Source organism: Gossypium hirsutum, chromosome D07 (assembly GCF_007990345.1).
Source record: "Gossypium hirsutum isolate 1008001.06 chromosome D07, Gossypium_hirsutum_v2.1, whole genome shotgun sequence".
NCBI classification, from domain to species: Eukaryota; Viridiplantae; Streptophyta; class Magnoliopsida; order Malvales; family Malvaceae; genus Gossypium; species Gossypium hirsutum.
Window position 1 is genome coordinate 4,886,717 of NC_053443.1, and position 18,092 is coordinate 4,904,808.

Sequence of the window (18,092 nt, forward strand, 5' to 3'; positions counted from 1 at the left end):
TAATATAAAATAAATTATTTTAAAAATATAAATATGGGTTGTTTTTTCGAAAAGGTTAATCAATTTGTATGAAAAATGAGATGGAACATTCTTTTTACAATATGTACATTTCAAAAGTTGGCTTCAATTAGACTTTTATTTCCTCGGAGAGTTAAACCTTTATTCAACAGTAATTTTTTGTATGTGTATTATTATTAATATAGGAGGATGTAAATTTGAGTATATTAAAATATATTCTTCTCTTATTTATGAATTAAGAAAGTGGTTATAGATAATTTTAGACATTATGTAAAAAAAATGAAAGGTTTACATTAGGAATATTGTGAAAAGGCATTATTTATTTACAAAATAATTTATTTTTAAAAATATTTTTCAAGAGTATATATATTTTTTTAATTTATACAATCATTTATGAGTATTGAGTTTAATATAAAATTTTAAACCCTAAACTTTTTCGGAAATAAGAACTAAATAAAGAAAGAGAATTTCAACTGACTAGACTAACTTTGGACCTTGATTTTCACATGTGTCGAGTTTCATTTTTGTATTTTTACTATTTCTCTTACATTTTAGTCACTAATGATTTAGTTATAGTTTAGGGGTAATTTACCAATAAAAACCTTTTTTTTTCAAAATTTACTGAAATGGGCCAACTATTTAATTATTTACCGGAATGGTCCATTTTCCGCGAAATCGCATCCACGTCAGCGCGATGTCAGGGTACGCGTCAGGAAATTGTGTCCACGTCAGTGCGACTTGCTGACGTGGACGGAAATCACGCCCTAGAGAACGCGATTTGCTGATGTGGCATGAACAGTTTATGTTTTTTAGCTTGAAAAACTTTGAAATGCCATAAATTTTGGCTCGGTTGTCCGATTGAGACAATTTTTTTTATTTTGAATAACTTTTCAAGATCTACACGCTGAAAAACTGCTTAGAGATGAATAGGGACTAATTTGTAAAGTATAATTTGTTAGTTACGAGTATAGGGACTAAAGTGTAATTATTTCAAAATTAGCATGAAATTTTTGTATTTAAGAATATTTGAATGTTATGGAAGGATGAATTTGAATTTGAATTGAAAAACGAAGCTTATATTTGAAATATGACTATTTAGGTTTTAGGGACTAAATTGAATAAAATGGAAAATTTTAGAGAACTTCTCAAAAGTGGAATGAGCTGACTTATACCTATAACAGGATGATATAAGACAATTCTATAAAAAAAATCCGGTGTTTACTTTAAATAAATAAGGAAAATAATGATTTGAATGTTTCAAAATTCAATTTTAAACCGAAAAAATCAAAATTTAGGGGCAAAAAGGATATTTTTCGACAAAAATTGCGGCAAACCGCCTTCGGTTGTTTGTCAGCGCGTAGATCTCGAAAAGTTATTCGAAATAAAAAAAAATCGTCTCAATAGGACAACCGAGCGAAAAATTATGACCTTCCAAAGTTTTCCAAGCTTAAAAACATAAACTGTTCATCCACGTCAGCAAATCGCTTCCTCGTAGGCACGATTTGTGTCCACGTAAGCAAATCGCGCTGACGTGGACGCGATGTCCTGACACGTATCCTGACATCGCGTTGACATGGACGCGATTTCGCGGAAAATGACCCATTCCAGTAAATAATAAAAAAATCGGCCCATTTCGGTAAATTTAAAAAAAAACGGCTTTTATTAGTAAATTACCCATAGTTTAGGGCCAAATTAGATATTGACTCTAGATAATAGTGAGTTAATGTGTCACATTATGACTTTGTGAACCACCAAAACATAATAATTTAATAATATTAATGATTATTTTGTAATTTTTTATAGTTTGATAAACAAAATAAAAAAATTTATTAATAGCTAAGTGACCACCCGTATTGTTTACATTTCTATCTAATATAATATTAAGAAAGTAACGCAAAACTTTCCTACTTTCCTAATGTAATATTAGTATCGTTGTAAGAATTAGATCAAATTAATTAGTTTAATCGGTTTAATTAAAAATTTATTGGTTCAATATTTAATCATTATACTTTAATTAGATTTTTCAATAACGTCTTCAAACTAGTAAAAATTGAAAAATAAAAAATTGAGAAAAATATTGATTGAACCTAAATTTGTTTTGGGTGGTTAAACTACACTGTTAGTCACTTAAATGTGCATAAATTTTTGTTTTAATCATTCAACTATGAAAAGTTACAATATGGTTATTGAACTATTTGAGATCATGATTTTTTTTTATCATCCAACCGTTAACATTATAAATAAATAGTTATTTTTATTTACATTTATAATAATTATCTTTTATTTTTTAACTAATTTATATTTTATTGCTTATAATATACGTTGTAATTTTTGTTTATTCAATTGTTGTTTAAATAACAATTTTATAAAACACAAGAATAACCCATGCATCGAGCGAGAATGAAACCTAGTTAAAGGATGAATGATCACTAGAGTTCAAGAGTCAACATGGCATCTAATCCCTTTAACCAAAATTAAAGGATGAATGATCCAATGTGAGAATTCAATAACTTTAATGGTTATTACATAATTTTTAAAAATTAAGTGATTGAAATCTAAATTTAAATAAAGTTTAAGCTATGTTGGTATAGTTTATTTATGGTAAACTACATTACGGGTAAGTTTTTGTTTAGGTTACTTTAATTAAAAAAAGTTACAATTTAATTATTCAACTATTTAAAAGTTTTTATTTAAGCCATTGGCTATTAAAACCAATGCTATATGACTTTTTCTCTATGTACTGTCTGTACAAATCGAAATCTCTCTTTTCGTTTTTTTTATAGTTCAATTTTTTTTCATAAAATAGATTTGGACGTCACGAATTTACGAACTGAAATTCAAATAATTTTTTTCTTCAATCCCTGACACTAGCCCTTAGATTGCCTTAGATCTAAGTTAAATTATTCTATTTGTTGATGAGTATTAATCCACCGTACCGATAATTAAATCATTACTTAAAACTTATTAGCAAAACTTAAAAAAAAAACTTAATAACCTAATAAATTAAATAAAAATTTACGAATAATTCAATAATTTAAATAATTTTTTTAAAATAATTTAATGATAGAAATTATAACTACCTTAATTGACGCTTTATTTATTTACTTTTTCATCCATATCGCCCTTTTGTTATTGTCCATGATCCAGCCAGTCGACACTTCAGTTTTCAGCAAATTCTCTCCGGATCCCCTCTCAAGAATAGTAAACAAACGTCGAATGGCTTGACTTACTACCATTTTCCAACCTCACCATACTGCAGAAGGGCAAAACTTATGTTTAATACTCTGCGCAGTAGTTTCATTTCACGGCCTATTTTCAGTTCTCCGATCCGAGATTCGTCTTCAATAATCAGCCGGAACCTTGGCTCTTCGGTTTCATCTTCTACCAGAGCTAAGTTTTCTGGCTTATCTTCATATTCTTCTATATCACGAAGACTAGGAATTTCTTCTAATAACTATACCTATGATCCCTTTCTTAACGGTGCCAAGAGATTTTACTATGTCGACTGGTACGGTGTTCAACATTTTAGGCGACGGGGTCCGCGAAGGTGGATCCACTGGAATCCAAGGAAAGCGATGATTATTGTCTTGGTTGGTTCAGGGGTTTTGGTCACAGTGTATTTTGGGAATTTAGAAACTGTTCCTTATACAAAACGAAAACATTTAGTGCTCTTGTCTGAAGAAACGGAGAAACAAATGGGGGAATCTCAGTTTGAGGAACTGAAAGCAGCATTTAAGGGTAAGATATTGCCTGCAATACACCCGGAAAGCGTGAGAGTGATGCTGATAGCTAAGCATATTATTGAATCGTTGCAAAGAGGGTTGAGCCATGATCAAATATGGAGTGATTTGGAGTATGCATCGCCGGAGAGTTCACTTGAACATGAGAGTGTACATGATACAATGGCGGCATTGAGTGAGAAGGAAGGCAACTTGGGGATTAACTGGTCTCGTGAAGATGAGATTCTCGACGATAAGTGGGTTCAGCGAAGTAGGAAGTCAAGCCAAGTGAAAGGATCACAACCGACAACATCTCATTGGAAGGATTGAATTGGGAAGTTTTGGTTGTCAACGAGCCTGTTGTTAATGCTATTTGTTTGCCTGGTGGGAAGATTGTCGTGTTCAGGGGGTTGCTTGAGCATTTGAGAACTGATGCCGAGATAGCAGCCATAATTGGACATGAGGTATATAACTATATATTGCTTATATGTGTGGGTGTGATTGGTTGAGTGTAAAAGTGGAGGGATGAGAGGAGGTAGTGAAAAAGTGATAGGAAAATAAATTCTGACTATGATTGGTAGGAAAGAAAATTGAGAGAAAAGAAAATAGAAGGATAATCAATTTTCATCCCAATGCATAAAAATATCCTTCTAAAATGGAATGAACAAATTGGAATGGTAAGAGAGAGAAAATGATAGAGATATGGATGTTAGTTCAAAATTATAACATTTTCAGTTTTATTTTTGGATGTAAAGAAAAAAAAGAGTATATTTCTTTCCATTGTTCTATCTCTTACCAAGCACACCTCCATCTTTCTAATTTTCTACTGTTCAATTTTCCATCATTTCAATTTTTTCCCACCATTCCAAGCAGAGCCTTATTGCTGTTATCTTTTTCTTTTATGGATGTGGGGATGATGTTTGTTTGTTGTGTTTGTCTGATTAGGTTGGACATGCCGTGGCTCGACATATAGCCGAAACAATAACAAAGGATTTGTGGCTTGACATCCTACAATTGATACTTTATCAGTTCATTATGCCCGATTTAGCCGACAAAATGTCTGCACTCCTCTTGAGGCTCCCCTTCTCTCGGAGGTATGTATGTTCCTATAGTTCTTCTGTCGAATGTTGATTGAATTATGTAGTACACAAGTAGAAATTGGAGTTTTTCAATAAGGATTGAGAAAACATCGAGTTTTCTCTAAAACTTGTTGCTATAATTGGAACCCCCAGAATTCAATACCTCTTTACCTGTCTGCCTAAATTCTTTAATGTATGGTCCAGTTTAGTTCTCCCAAGGCGTAAATGCTGCAATTGTCATCGGCATCCTACTATGCTTAATTGCAAAGCAAATAGAATCTCTTTCAGAAATGGAATCTGAGGGTTTTACTTGTGAATGACTTGTCTTTTGACCTCATCATCATTATCTTCTTTATAACGTGCCAACGACTGGTGAAAGATCATTTCATTCTTTCTGTTATCTTAAACGACAGGCTACGCAATTGGATTTGCTGAAATACAACTGATCTACTCCGTCACCCCTCACCTATGTTACTTGAAGTTTTTATTCTTGTTCTTTTTAGAAGTATTGCTATCCAACACTCTGGAGTCTGGATGAAACATATTTGTATCTAGATAAGGAGAGTATGATTTTCCAAATATATGAAAAAAAGGAAAAAAAATAGTACATCCATGTAAGACACATACTGATATTTGATACTTGTGTGAGTCTGGATAACATAAATCCCACCAAAAACACGAATAAGCACATATGAGGATTTCTTGCTTTTGTGAGGTTGTTTATGTTTTATTTATTTACTCAAAAGAATTCCCTTCTCAAAGTTTTATTGCCTTCTATCTTTCCTTGACCTGTAAAATTACTCTAATATTCTGAAAGCAACCATGTTTTAAACAGTCATTCTCAGTACTTAACCCTTATATCATCTCTGATAGGATGGAACTTGAAGCAGATTACATTGGGCTATTGTTGCTAGCATCTGCTGGCTATGATCCTCGAGTTGCTCCCAAAGTGTTTGAGAAGTTAGGAAAGGTTGCAGGGGATTCAGCGATGCAAGATTATCTCTCCACACATCCATCTGGGAGGAAAAGAGCTCAGTTGCTGGCTCAAACTCAAGTAATGGAAGAAGCACTCGTGATCTATCAGGAAGTTAGTGCAGGACGTGGGGTTGAGGGTTTTCTTTAGGATCACACATCGCTACCATGATGCTACTTCCCTCGTGCATTTGGAAGCCAGACCAGCCTCTGAAGTTTAAGAGCTCCATTCTTCTCACTTGTATTTATCTTTGTCAGAAATATTTATTTTTAGTATCCTTGTCTATTTCCCTTTTTCCCCGCTGTAAATGAAATTGGAAACATGGGTGTTTTTCTATAACGTTGTAAGCCTGTTAGACGAATCATGTTTTTTCCTGTTTAACAGTGCATGCTAAAGTCAAAAGTTAAGAGGTTTGCGGTCTTAAATCTCAGGGCACGTTGTTGCCATGGCATCGCTTCCTAGAGGATCTTAACATAAAATCATGGCCCAACTAGGTTTGCAGTCTTCCCCGTGTTGCTTTTGAAAAGATGGATCACCTTGCCGCTGAACATGCTGAGCTCGATAAGCACAAACAACAAACAGCGTTTATCACCTTTTGCTAAAATAATGCCAAATGCTGAAAAGTAATAGGATACTTGAGCGACGGGATCTTGATGTGACATTAAAATAGTTTATAAATGTCTTCTTTAAGATAAATAATATTATATTTTAAAAATTGTGATAATATTAATAGCATATCATTTCTTTTAGAGAACGTTTGGTTCGCTGTATTGAATTAGAGGTGTAATAGCAAATCAACTATTTGGTTGAATGTCATGGAATAGAGGCGTAATAGTAATCTTGTGTTTGGTTGAATGGAATAGATGTGTAATAGCATAATGGAAAAAACTAAAATGACTAGAATACCTTTAGCATAAATTTGTTTTGGTAAATGATTATTGTTATTGTTATTTAAATTTTAATAAGATTGTTATTATCAATAATAAATAATTTAATCATGTTTAAACATAATTATTATTAAATATATTTTAATTAAAATATATAATTTAATAAAATTCTTAATAATTAGCAGAAATTTGTTTTGGTAAATTATTATTGTTATTGTTATTTAAATTTTAATAAGATTATTAATATCAATAATAAATAATTTAATCATATTTAAACATAATTGTTATTAAATATATTATAATTAAAATATATAATTTAATAAAATTCTTAATAATTAATATTCTTATATGAATTTACTCAAATCATAATATATGATACTGTAAAATATAAATTAACATAATTATTATTAAATATATTATAATTAAAATATATAATTTAATAAAATTCTTAATAATTAATATTCTTATATGAATTTACTCAAATCATAATATATGATACTGTAAAATATAAATTAACATAATTATTATTAAATATATTATAATTAAAATATATAATTTAATAAAATTCTTAATAATTAATATTCTTATATGAATTTACTCAAATCATAATATATGATACTGTAAAATATAAATTAACATAATTATTATTAAATATATTATAATTAAAATATATAATTTAATAAAATTCTTAATAATTAATATTCTTATATGAATTTACTCAAATCATAATATATGATACTATAAAATATAAATTAACATAATAATTATTAAATATATTATAATTAAAATATATAATTAATAAAATTCTTAATAATTAATATTCTTATATGAATTTACTCAAATCATAATATATGATACTGTAAAATATAAATTAACATAATTATTATTAAATATATTATAATTAAAATATATAATTTAATAAAATTCTTAATAATTAATATTCTTATATGAATTTACCCAAATCATAATATATGATACTGTAAAATATAAATTAACATAATTATTATTAAATATATTATAATTAAAATATATGATTTAATAAAATTTAAAATAATTATAACTAATAAATTATATTTTATGAATTTGTATAATTTAAAATAATAATCATTACATATAATTTAATAATAATATATAATTTCATAAAATTCTTGATAATAAATTTTCTTATATGAATTTATACAATTTAAAATAATTAATATTAAATATAATTTAATAGTGATATATAATTTCATAAAATTCTTAATAATAAAATGTTCTTATATGAATTTACTAAAATCAATATATAACTTGAGAATTATATTCTGCATAAACATAATTAACTTATATTAAGAAAAGGTTAGATGAAAATGAAATTGTACATCATAATCCATATGTTATATAGTTTTACAACATCAAAAAGTTTGAACATTGATATTTAATGGTGAGAAAGAAATCTTCTGACCCATTCCAATCGGGCAATAGAAGGTAAACTAAAGAAAACGATCATTTGAGTTGGATGATCGGGAATTTTACTCAAAGCATCATACTGCTGATCGTCGGTTAAACCTTCAATTGACCATAAGGCTGAATATAAATTTGAAGCTTTCTCTTCCATCTTTTGATGTTCTTCTGACTTCTGCTGAACTACCACCTCGGAGGCAATACTCCTACTGATTTGATCGCCAACGGCCTTGATGTTTTCGGCCAACAAAGTGGCAGCCTCATCAAATGAAGAATACACATTATCACGAGCATCAGATTTCTTCTTTCTCTTGTTTGAAGATGAGGAACCCCCTTGGTCTCTATCTCCTCGCGGATCCGTACCAGAAACATCCATGTCGTCTAAAGAGACGTCAGCTTCGCAGTCATAGAATGTGTTTCTCTCTTCATTCATATATGTAGTACGTACATCCTCAGCATGTATTTCTTCAAGAACATCAGCAGCTGTTTGAGCGTCTTTCCCAGTCGCTCGATCTCTTGCGTTTATGGCAGTAAGCTGGTTGTAGTAAGGGAAAGAACGATGTCTGAACTGAGCGGCTTCTTTGTGACTCTAAAAAAATGAGAAAATTATATTAGTTATAAGTTTTGTAAAAAAAACAAATAAATACTTGAAATACATTTTACCTTTACATAGGATTCCCAAACTGCATCTTCAGCAACAACGAGCTGCCTATGCTCGTCCCAACCAAAACCGCTGTTGTTTTGGCCATTAAGCATGTCATAGACAACTGACCATTCCCTTTTTAGGCACCTAATCCGAGATTCAATATTTGGTTTCGCCTTCAACATTGCTCTTGGTAAAGCCTTTTCTAGCATTTTCTCTAGCTCGTTCAAATAACCGGCTTTGAACCCGGTATCAGCATTAAATGTTCCTACATTGTGCAAATCCACCATGCAAGAAACCAAGGCTGCATCTTCTTCTGGAACCCATTTTCTTTTGCTTCCTCAAGAAGCTTGAGAAGAAGCATGTGATTGTGGAACACCTAACATATTTATCTTAAGAAAAAAAACAAATTAACATTATTTACTATTTTGAATATCATGAATCAAAAGGTGAACAGTTTATAATATTATATCGTTAGTTCAATACTAAATTTAAATTTATAACACATGCTGAATGAAAAGATAATTAAATTATAATTCAACAAAGTTTAATACAATACAGAATTTTAATCAAACACCACCAAAGTTTCATAAACTAGATACATAAAATAACATCAACAAATCAATTCAAACTCAATTTGTCCCTAAACCTAACTAATTTCTAGATGCTTGCCATTCATCGAACATTTGGTTGGCTAGTTCCATCCTCCAAGTAGCCCAAGCATCCGATGGATGAATATTTGTGATATTCGGTTCATCGTCATCCACCACATTAGTAGGTAATCCTTCTCCCACATCCGCTTCAATGAGATCAATACTCATATGAGTTCAAATAAAATTATGGAGCAAACAACATGCAATAATAATTCTATTGTGCACCCTTACAGGATAAAACGATGGACTCCTAAGTATTCCCCATCTAAGTTTTAATAAGCCAAAGCATCTTTCAATAATATTACGTGCTGAGGCATGTTTCATATTAAAAAAACTCTTAAGGAGAACTTGGCTGATAACCCTGACGCCACTCGTTCAGATGATATCGCTGTCCTCTAAATGGTGCAAGAAATCCCTCACAAATTGTGTATCCAGCATCAACTAGATAATAACAACCTATAAAATAAATTTTTTTTTAAAAATGATTAATTCAGCACACAAAGTTTGATCTTAATGAATAATTCAAATTCCTCTAACTATACACTTTACCATGAGAAACTTTTAGACCATGTCTTCTACTAATGGCATCTCGAAGCACCCGTCCATCGGCAACTGAACCTTCCCAACCAGGAAGAACATAAACAAATTGCATCTCAGGTGTACAAACACCTAGCATATTTGTTGCTATGTCACCTTTTCGCGTTCGATATCTAGGTTTATCAACTGTTGGCACCCTAATCTTAATGTGGGTTCCATCAAGAGCACCTAAGTAATTCTATATCACATGATATAAAACCTTGAGTTAGAATACTAATTTAAATCTAAGTCAACTAAATGTTGTACAAGCTATATATAAAACTCAGTCTAATACCTTAAACCATTTCCACCTTGTGTCAGAAGAATCGACTGTAATTGGCTCCGGCTTTTTAAATAACACATCGTGTAAGCGTATGACAGCATTTAAAACACTATGAAATGCTCTGCTAACAGTTTTCCTGGACCTTCTAAAGTGATGCTTGATAACTCGATTTTTCAGGTGATGGGATATGATATGTAAAAACATTGCTACTTGCTCATCAACAAGCATGTTTCTTGACGACTTCAATCCCCCTATCGATTCTAACATCTCACATAGTTTAAAAAAGGCAGTTCTATTCATCCTAACTTGTTCAATACAAGTCTCATCACTAGCATATACAAGCCTTTTCACATAATCCCGTTTTGCATAAAAATCTAAGGTATAAGACCTAATCCTTGGTCTATAAGTCTGTAGGCTAATGCTGGCACCCATTCTAAATAAAAACCAAATCGCAATTCTACAGATTTCCAACCATAGTGTCAATGCAATACCAATTCTTTTACGCCTCTCACGTTGTGCAATTAAAGGCAGACGGGCCATTACTGCAACATATTAAAATTATAAGACACAATCAATAAAACATCGACACTTGAAAACAAACTGAACCATTATTAGTGCCACTGCTATCAAAGAAAGTAGAACCAATTTTATTTATAAGCATGCTTTCGCTAAATAGTACTTTACGAAATTAGTTGATTGTATCAATCATACATATTTATTTATATTTTTATTTAAAAACAATTTATTAGTTTATGAAGTTAGTTCATTCTGGCATGACCATCAAATATTTACATAACACTCAAATATTCATTTCGTTTTAATTATCTTTTAATCAAATACATTAATGCGGATTATGATTGTTTAATTAAAATACTTCTCAAAGCCCGTTTAATGCTCTGCCTTATGATTAGTTTTGTGTCGTTAAAAGAAGAAAATTTATACCTTCAAAGAAAGAAGACAATTTTTGTAGCACATTAATGCCAAAGTTTATGCCTTTTAAATTGAAAGATATTTAGCTCATAAATATTGCCCATTAATGTTACATTATATTACACATTTTTAAGTAGTAAATATACATCAACAGTTAAAAGATAATTAAATTTTTAGAGTTAAATTTATTTACATCAATAAAAAAATATGTACAGTTAACCAAAAGGTATTAATATTATGATTAATTACTTTGACTAATTTACTTAATTTGAGAGATAATTATAAATTTGTTTATGGAATTTCAAGTAAATGAAGCACACCAAACGAGGCAGTTTGTTAGTTCAATGTCATGGAGGAATTCTTCACAGAAAGTTTGTAATGAAAAATAGTCCAAAAATAGAAGCTAGTTCAAATTTTATGAAGTTAGAAAATTTTCAGATTGAGTAATTTCTGTAACAAAAAAGAGAATTCCTAGATTTTGCAGAGAACCAGGCCCTAAGCCCCCAGAATCCCAACAAATGTAAAAATAAAGAACCATAAAAACAATAACAGAAATGTACACCTAGAAAATCGGATATATCAATCTAAAATGAAAACATTTATTGACATTCAAAACCATTACAATGTCAGAAACTAATGCCACATCTTATTATCCCACCAAGGCGCCGATAACAATTTTCGTTTTTAGATATTTAACAACCTCATTCAATCAACATTTCTGATAAATGATTCCATAATCAGAAGTTACAGCATAAGATAAATATAAATGCCAATTACATAACTGGAATGCAAATTATGATCTCTTCCGGGAAAAACAAAAGGGCTACTTTAATCTTCATTTTTAAAAGCTTAAGCGGCCGCTAACAGCAGAATCAAGTTAGAAGTAAATTTCCATTAAAAAGGTATATCCAAGTAACCTCCAAAGCACACCAAACGAGAGATAATTATAAATTTGTTTATGGAATTTGTTCACTGAATTGATTTTATTTGTGTCAAGTTGACAATGTTTTTCTACCCTGAACTGTTGTAAGGTTGAAGAGTAATGCTGTTTTGAGTTCATGATAGCTTCTCTATGCTTATGCTCTTATTTTTGTCATTGAAATTTATCCTTATTTATTCATTTTTTTGCCATCAATGACTAACAAATCAAGAACAAATCAAGTTCCAGTTTCACATTGTACTGGCTAACAAATCAAGAACAATTTCCAGCAGACAATCAAAATAATTTCCAGAACAAATCAATAACAATATCAAAACAAATTGCAACAATTTCCAGTTTCATCTTCTACTCACTAACAAATCAATACAAATCAATAACATTTCAAGGGAGGATAACCAACTGTTGACCATATAACTAAAATGGTCTTGCACAATTAGCATGTTCCATTGGAAAATATTGTTCTAAACTATGACTCTTTTGTTGCAGCAAAGCCTACCATGTTATGAGGTTGAGTCAATTTTGGGCATATTTCAGCAAAGCCTACCATTATCACCACTGCCTCTAAAGGAATGACAGTCCCTTACATCACTGCAATCTTTTCTATACCAAATTTTCTTACACCTTAAAATAGATATGGTTTGAAAAAGGAGTGGAGAAATAGTTCAAAGAAAAATAGTTTCTTCAACTACCACGTATCTAAGATATGTCCTAAAAGATAAAATGATTGCATAACATTAGGCATTTCATTCATTATCTTTGAGTATTGGCAACAATGTCCAGCATAAAGGAAAAAGTCTCAGTTGGGTTTAAGTAGCAAAGCTCACCAATAAGATTCGAACGAACAACTAATACTCATTTTTTATTCCTAACTAATATGCATGTCAAAGACAACATCAATTAGAATGAAAAAGAATAATGATACATTAATCATTCTTGCCAACCTAACTTAGTTTTACAGTTTTCTACAAGTTGCATTCTACAATATTAAAAAACTAATTAATTAATTAAATAAAATCAGATCTATAATTCATACCTTGCACCCAAGTAGCTTGAATAGTGATGCAAAAAATGAGTAGCACCCTCAATTGTTTTTGAAGAGTAAATTCCTTTAACACCTAAAAGTTGAGAAAAAGAACAGCTGATTGAAATATGGAATTTTAAGTTAATCACCTCAGGTCAGAAGATTCAAAGAAACATTAACCAGTCAAAATAGATGGAGTAAACCAACAACTGCACAAATTAATGTAGAGGGTGAGACTACAAAGAATAAAACATGAATAAACTCAACCGTTTTTACTTGAAATTTTAATATGGAAGTATCTTACTTAGGTGGCTAACTAGAAAGTCAAAAAAGAAAACAAGAGGAAAAGAGAACAAAGGGGAGACGCCATTTATGGAGATGCACAACCTAAGTTCCAAATTACATAATCACAGTTAATGACAAACACGGATTGAAACATGCTAGGAAGTTTAGGCGAAAATGAATTCTGCATCAGATTGCATGCCAATGTCTTGTGCCCTAACATAGAAAGAAAAAAGGGTAAAACAATGGGGTCTCAGGCTTGTTTATGTAAAGTTGCACATCAATTGAGAAAGAAGAAACAGAGATCAGGCCCTGAAAGTGCAATGAAGAAGACACTAACAAGACAGTCATTAAAACTCAGTATAGAGAGAAGAAGAGAGTTAGAACAATTACAAGATAATTGAGAGCAAAAGAGAGTTAGAAACCTTTACCTTTCAGTAGCAGTAACCTGGAAACCCACCAATTGAGAGCAATCGAAAAAGTGACACAGAGAAAAAGAAAAGAAAAAGGTCGACTGGTTGTAAAGAAAAAAAAGAAAAGGTTGAGAGACAGAGGAAGAGGCGAGGGAATGGGGAAGCCAATCGGGAGGCGAAGGTAGAACGAAGGAAGAGGCGACGGAATGGGGAAGCCAATTGGGAGGGTAAAACAGAGAGGGTAAACGATGCAGCACCTAATCTGAGCAAAAGGGTTGTATTACAAATCGGTGGTTTTCACCGATTAGATCTGTATTGTATTACACGCGTATTAGAAACACATTCAACCAAACGATGGAATAAAGAGGTATTAGGTGGGGCCCACCTATTAGGGGTCCAATACACCCAACCAAACATAGTGTTAGTTTCTTCTGGAGCAATAATATTTTTTTTAGAATAATAATTGTTTAGAACAATGTTGTTGGAGGGTAAATATGTTTAAAATAATTATGTTTACAAAAAGGCTTTAATTAGAACAACTATTATATAATGTATATTCTTATTGAAGAGGATGAAAGTTCAAAATAACTCTTGTTTAGAATAATAGCGTTTAGGAATAATTAGTTTTAAAACAATCATTGTTTGGAGCAACTTATATTTAAAATAATTGTATTTTTTTGGGAGGGTCATTATTTAGAACAAACTTTACCAAGAAAAAGATTATCATAGAACAACTCTTTCGAAATAACTTCTACATTAAAAATAACTATGTTGAGAACAATTCATGTTTAAAACAAGTCAAAATAACTATTATTTAAGAACAACTTTCTTCCAAAAACAATTACCGTGTTTCAAAAAATATTTGAGAAAAAATGTTATATATAATATTATTTTTTTAAATACATCTTTTTCTATTTTCCTAAATTTCAAAAAAAAAAAATTGTATCTCACTAATTATTTTATTTAAGACGGCAGATATGCCTAATTTCCACTAACTAATCTCAATAAATATCCAATCCTTGTCGTTATGACTGACCTATCTTTTGTTAAATATGCGGAATGCCCAATGCCCATCATTATGTATTCGTGTTGTACTTCTTTGATGCAAAATTCAGATACCCATCCGAAAAATATATCAGAAAAACTCTCAAAAGAAGTATATCAGGACAGGCCCCAGTTCACCATGGGATCGCTCTTGCTTTCGTCCGCTGTTATCTTACTTCTCATATTCCTTTTCGTCTCAACCCCTTTTGTTCTACTTCTGCTTGGAGCATTGACTTCGGTTCTGGTAATATTTGTAGCTTTATTCTTATTCCTCCATGTTCCAGAATTAAAATCCAAGGCCAAACGCCCTCCCATAGCTGGTTCAATGCTACACCAGCTCCTATACTTCAATACACTTTCTGATTACCAAACATCCCTAGCTAAGAAGCATCGCACTTACCGACTGATTATGCCATTGCACAGTGAGATTTATACTACTGATCCAGCTAATGTCGAATATATACTAAAAACCAACTTCCCTAATTATGGAAGGGTATATAAATCTTTCTTTTAGCCTTGTTTTAATTTCTATTATCTTCCTTTCTATGAGAATGTGAAATTTTTGGTGTTGTGGAAATACAGGGTGCCCATATTGAGATAATGAGAGATCTGTTTGGTGATGGTATCTTTGCTGTAGATGGAGAGAAATGGCGTCATCAACGGAAGCTTGCAAGCTATGAATTTTCAACTAGAGTGTTGAGAGAATATAGTACTGCTGTATTTCGGGATAATGCTGCAAAATTGGTTGCAAAAGTTTCCACTATAGCTGTAGCTAACGGTGCTATGGATTTGCAGGTTAAACCCTCTAACAAGTTCGGTATTGTGTTCGATTACGGTTTTATCTCCCGGTTTTGCCAAGAGTCCTAGTGGGTTTATATAGTAAGAATGTTTCGGAATGATTAAACAGGCGAAACTGTGTGAAACTAAAGAGTTTGTATATGGATGAACTTGACTCATGACTTATATATAGCAAATTCTTCGGTTTCACACGGATTCACACTTTGAGGCACTCCCACTCTTTGAATCTACCAGAGCTTGGCAAAGCTGAGGCACTTATTTAGAGAGAGTGTCCCCTTGTGTTGATTGTGTTAAATTTTACACCATCTGCAGGATTTGTTTATGAAATCAGCTTTAGATTCAATCTTCAAGGTGGGTTTTGGAGTCGAGTTAAATGCATTAAGTGGCTCTGATGAGTTCGCAAACCGATTCACCAAGGCTTTCGATGACTCCAATTTTATCGTGTTTCGAAGATATGTTGATATGTTTTGGAAAGTTAAAAGGTTCTTCAATATAGGATTAGAAGCTGCTCTTAAGAGAAATGTCAAAATCATTGATGACTTCATTTTCGATTTGATTCGGTGCAAGAGAGAGCAGATGGAAAATGAAAAGCTTGTGGTGAGTAAATTCCACCATTGATTAAAAACTCATGAAACTTGTGGTTCGAGTAATTTAACTTGTGAATTGTTTCCTAATGAACAGAGAGAGAAGGAAGACATACTGTCAAGGTTCTTGACGGAAAGCAAGAGAGACCCTGAAAACATGAATGATCAATACATGAGAGATATAATTCTCAACTTCATGATAGCGGGCAAAGATACATCAGCAGGAACACTCACTTGGTTCTTTTACATGCTTCACAAACATCCTCTTGTTCAAGACAAGGTTATCCATGAAATCAGAGATGCAACTCAAGCTAAGGATAACATATGTGCCAAAGAATTGTCGAGGTTGATGACGGATGATGTGTTAGATAGAATGCATTATATTCATGCAGCAATAACCGAAACTCTTCGACTTTATCCTGCAGTTCCTACGGTAATATTTTCAGTAAAAGCACATTTAGTACTTGGTGAAGGCATATTTGTTATTCATATACATTCATTTGTTGTGATTCTGATGCAGGATGGGAAGATATCAGTAGAGGATGATGTTCTGCCTGATGGTTTTGAAGTAAAGAAAGGAGAGGGGATTAGTTACATGGCTTACGCAATGGGAAGAATGACATATATTTGGGGAGAAGATGCCGTTGAATATCGGCCGGAAAGATGGCTTGATGAGGATGGTATTTTTCGGCCGGAGAGTCCTTTTAAGTTCACCGCATTTCAGGTAAGAGGATACGTTGAATTAATACTCTCAATTCGACTTTAATTGAATTGTAATTTATCCTATATGCTTAGGCTGGGCCTCGCATCTGCCTAGGGAAGGAATTTGCATACAGGCAAATGAAAATCATGGCTGCTGTGCTCCTTTACTTGTTCAAATTCCGACTTGTGGATGAGAGGAAGGAGGCTACGTATCGAACCATGTTCACCCTTCACATGGCTGATGGGCTCCATGTATATGCATTCCCCAGGACCTAACCTGGCTGTCAACTGGGAAAATCTTTGTTGGTTTTCATTGCTTTTCTTTGTCAAATATACTCTACTTTGAAGTGAACTGTCTTAAACTCCATACAAAATATATTGATATAACTTGTGTACTATAGCGAAAAAAGACAATGGCTTTAATGATAAAATGACCCCTTAACTATAGTCTATATCCCAGTCTTCCCCAAGCAAACCATAAAAGTGCCATGGAAATCTTAAAAAAAAAAAGGTAAATTAGTTTATATACTTTAGATCAAAGAGTAAATCCGTCATTTTAAAAAAAAAATTTATCTCTTTGTACTGTTAAAAACTGGCTAAGTTGACAAAATAACCAGACGGTAAACGTGACATGGCCATATACCTTATGCTGACATACAGAATTAATTTTTAACCATAAAAATAGATGAAATTTTTAATTAAAAAATTGATCTACTTTTTAATCTAACATACAAAAATTAATTTATCCATTTTATGAATAATAGGCCTCCATGATACTTTTACCGAAAGCAAACACATTAAACTTAGGCTTAGCTTTTATTGTTAGTACATGCATTATATATTAATACAAAATATAATATCCAAAACTTCACTACAATTTCAGTAAACATAGTGAGGGGCATTCTGTAGTTGGGGATTAAAGTTACCTCTTTCCCGATAAGGTCTCAAATCCGAACATTAGGAAGCTGCTGGTAAGAACATACCCACATCCTCTTGGGTTCAATTTGTGCCGTTAACAGCAGTGGGTGAAACTTAACTCTGCCTATGGATGACATGAGATAGAGAACTTGAAATAATTTGTTAATATTATGAAATAGAAATGTTTGT

The 18,092-nt window shown here is 31.8% G+C and overlaps 1 protein-coding gene and 1 pseudogene across 1 annotated transcript; both read left to right on the forward strand.

Moving 5' to 3' along the window:
• Positions 1-3,115: 3,115 nt before the first annotated feature.
• LOC107953655 (uncharacterized) lies at positions 3,116-6,196 on the forward strand (annotated as a pseudogene).
• Positions 6,197-14,901: 8,705 nt separating this feature from the next.
• On the forward strand, positions 14,902-17,437 carry LOC107953653 (cytochrome P450 704C1). Its single transcript, XM_041097161.1, has 6 exons — positions 14,902-15,394; positions 15,484-15,696; positions 16,012-16,296; positions 16,381-16,716; positions 16,804-17,007; positions 17,079-17,437. The coding sequence occupies exons 1-6, from the start codon at positions 14,924-14,926 to the stop codon at positions 17,259-17,261; spliced, it is 1,692 nt and encodes a 563-aa protein (XP_040953095.1). The 5' UTR covers positions 14,902-14,923; the 3' UTR covers positions 17,262-17,437.
• Positions 17,438-18,092: the final 655 nt, after the last annotated feature.

Coding starts and splice junctions, on each gene's coding strand:
- LOC107953653 (XM_041097161.1), top strand. CDS start 14,924: ATGCCCATCATTATGTATTCGTGTTGTACTTCTTTGATGCAAAATTCA. Junction 15,395..15,483: donor ACTTCCCTAATTATGGAAGG/GTATATAAATCT, acceptor GTGGAAATACAG/GGTGCCCATATTGAGATAAT. Junction 15,697..16,011: donor ACGGTGCTATGGATTTGCAG/GTTAAACCCTCT, acceptor CACCATCTGCAG/GATTTGTTTATGAAATCAGC.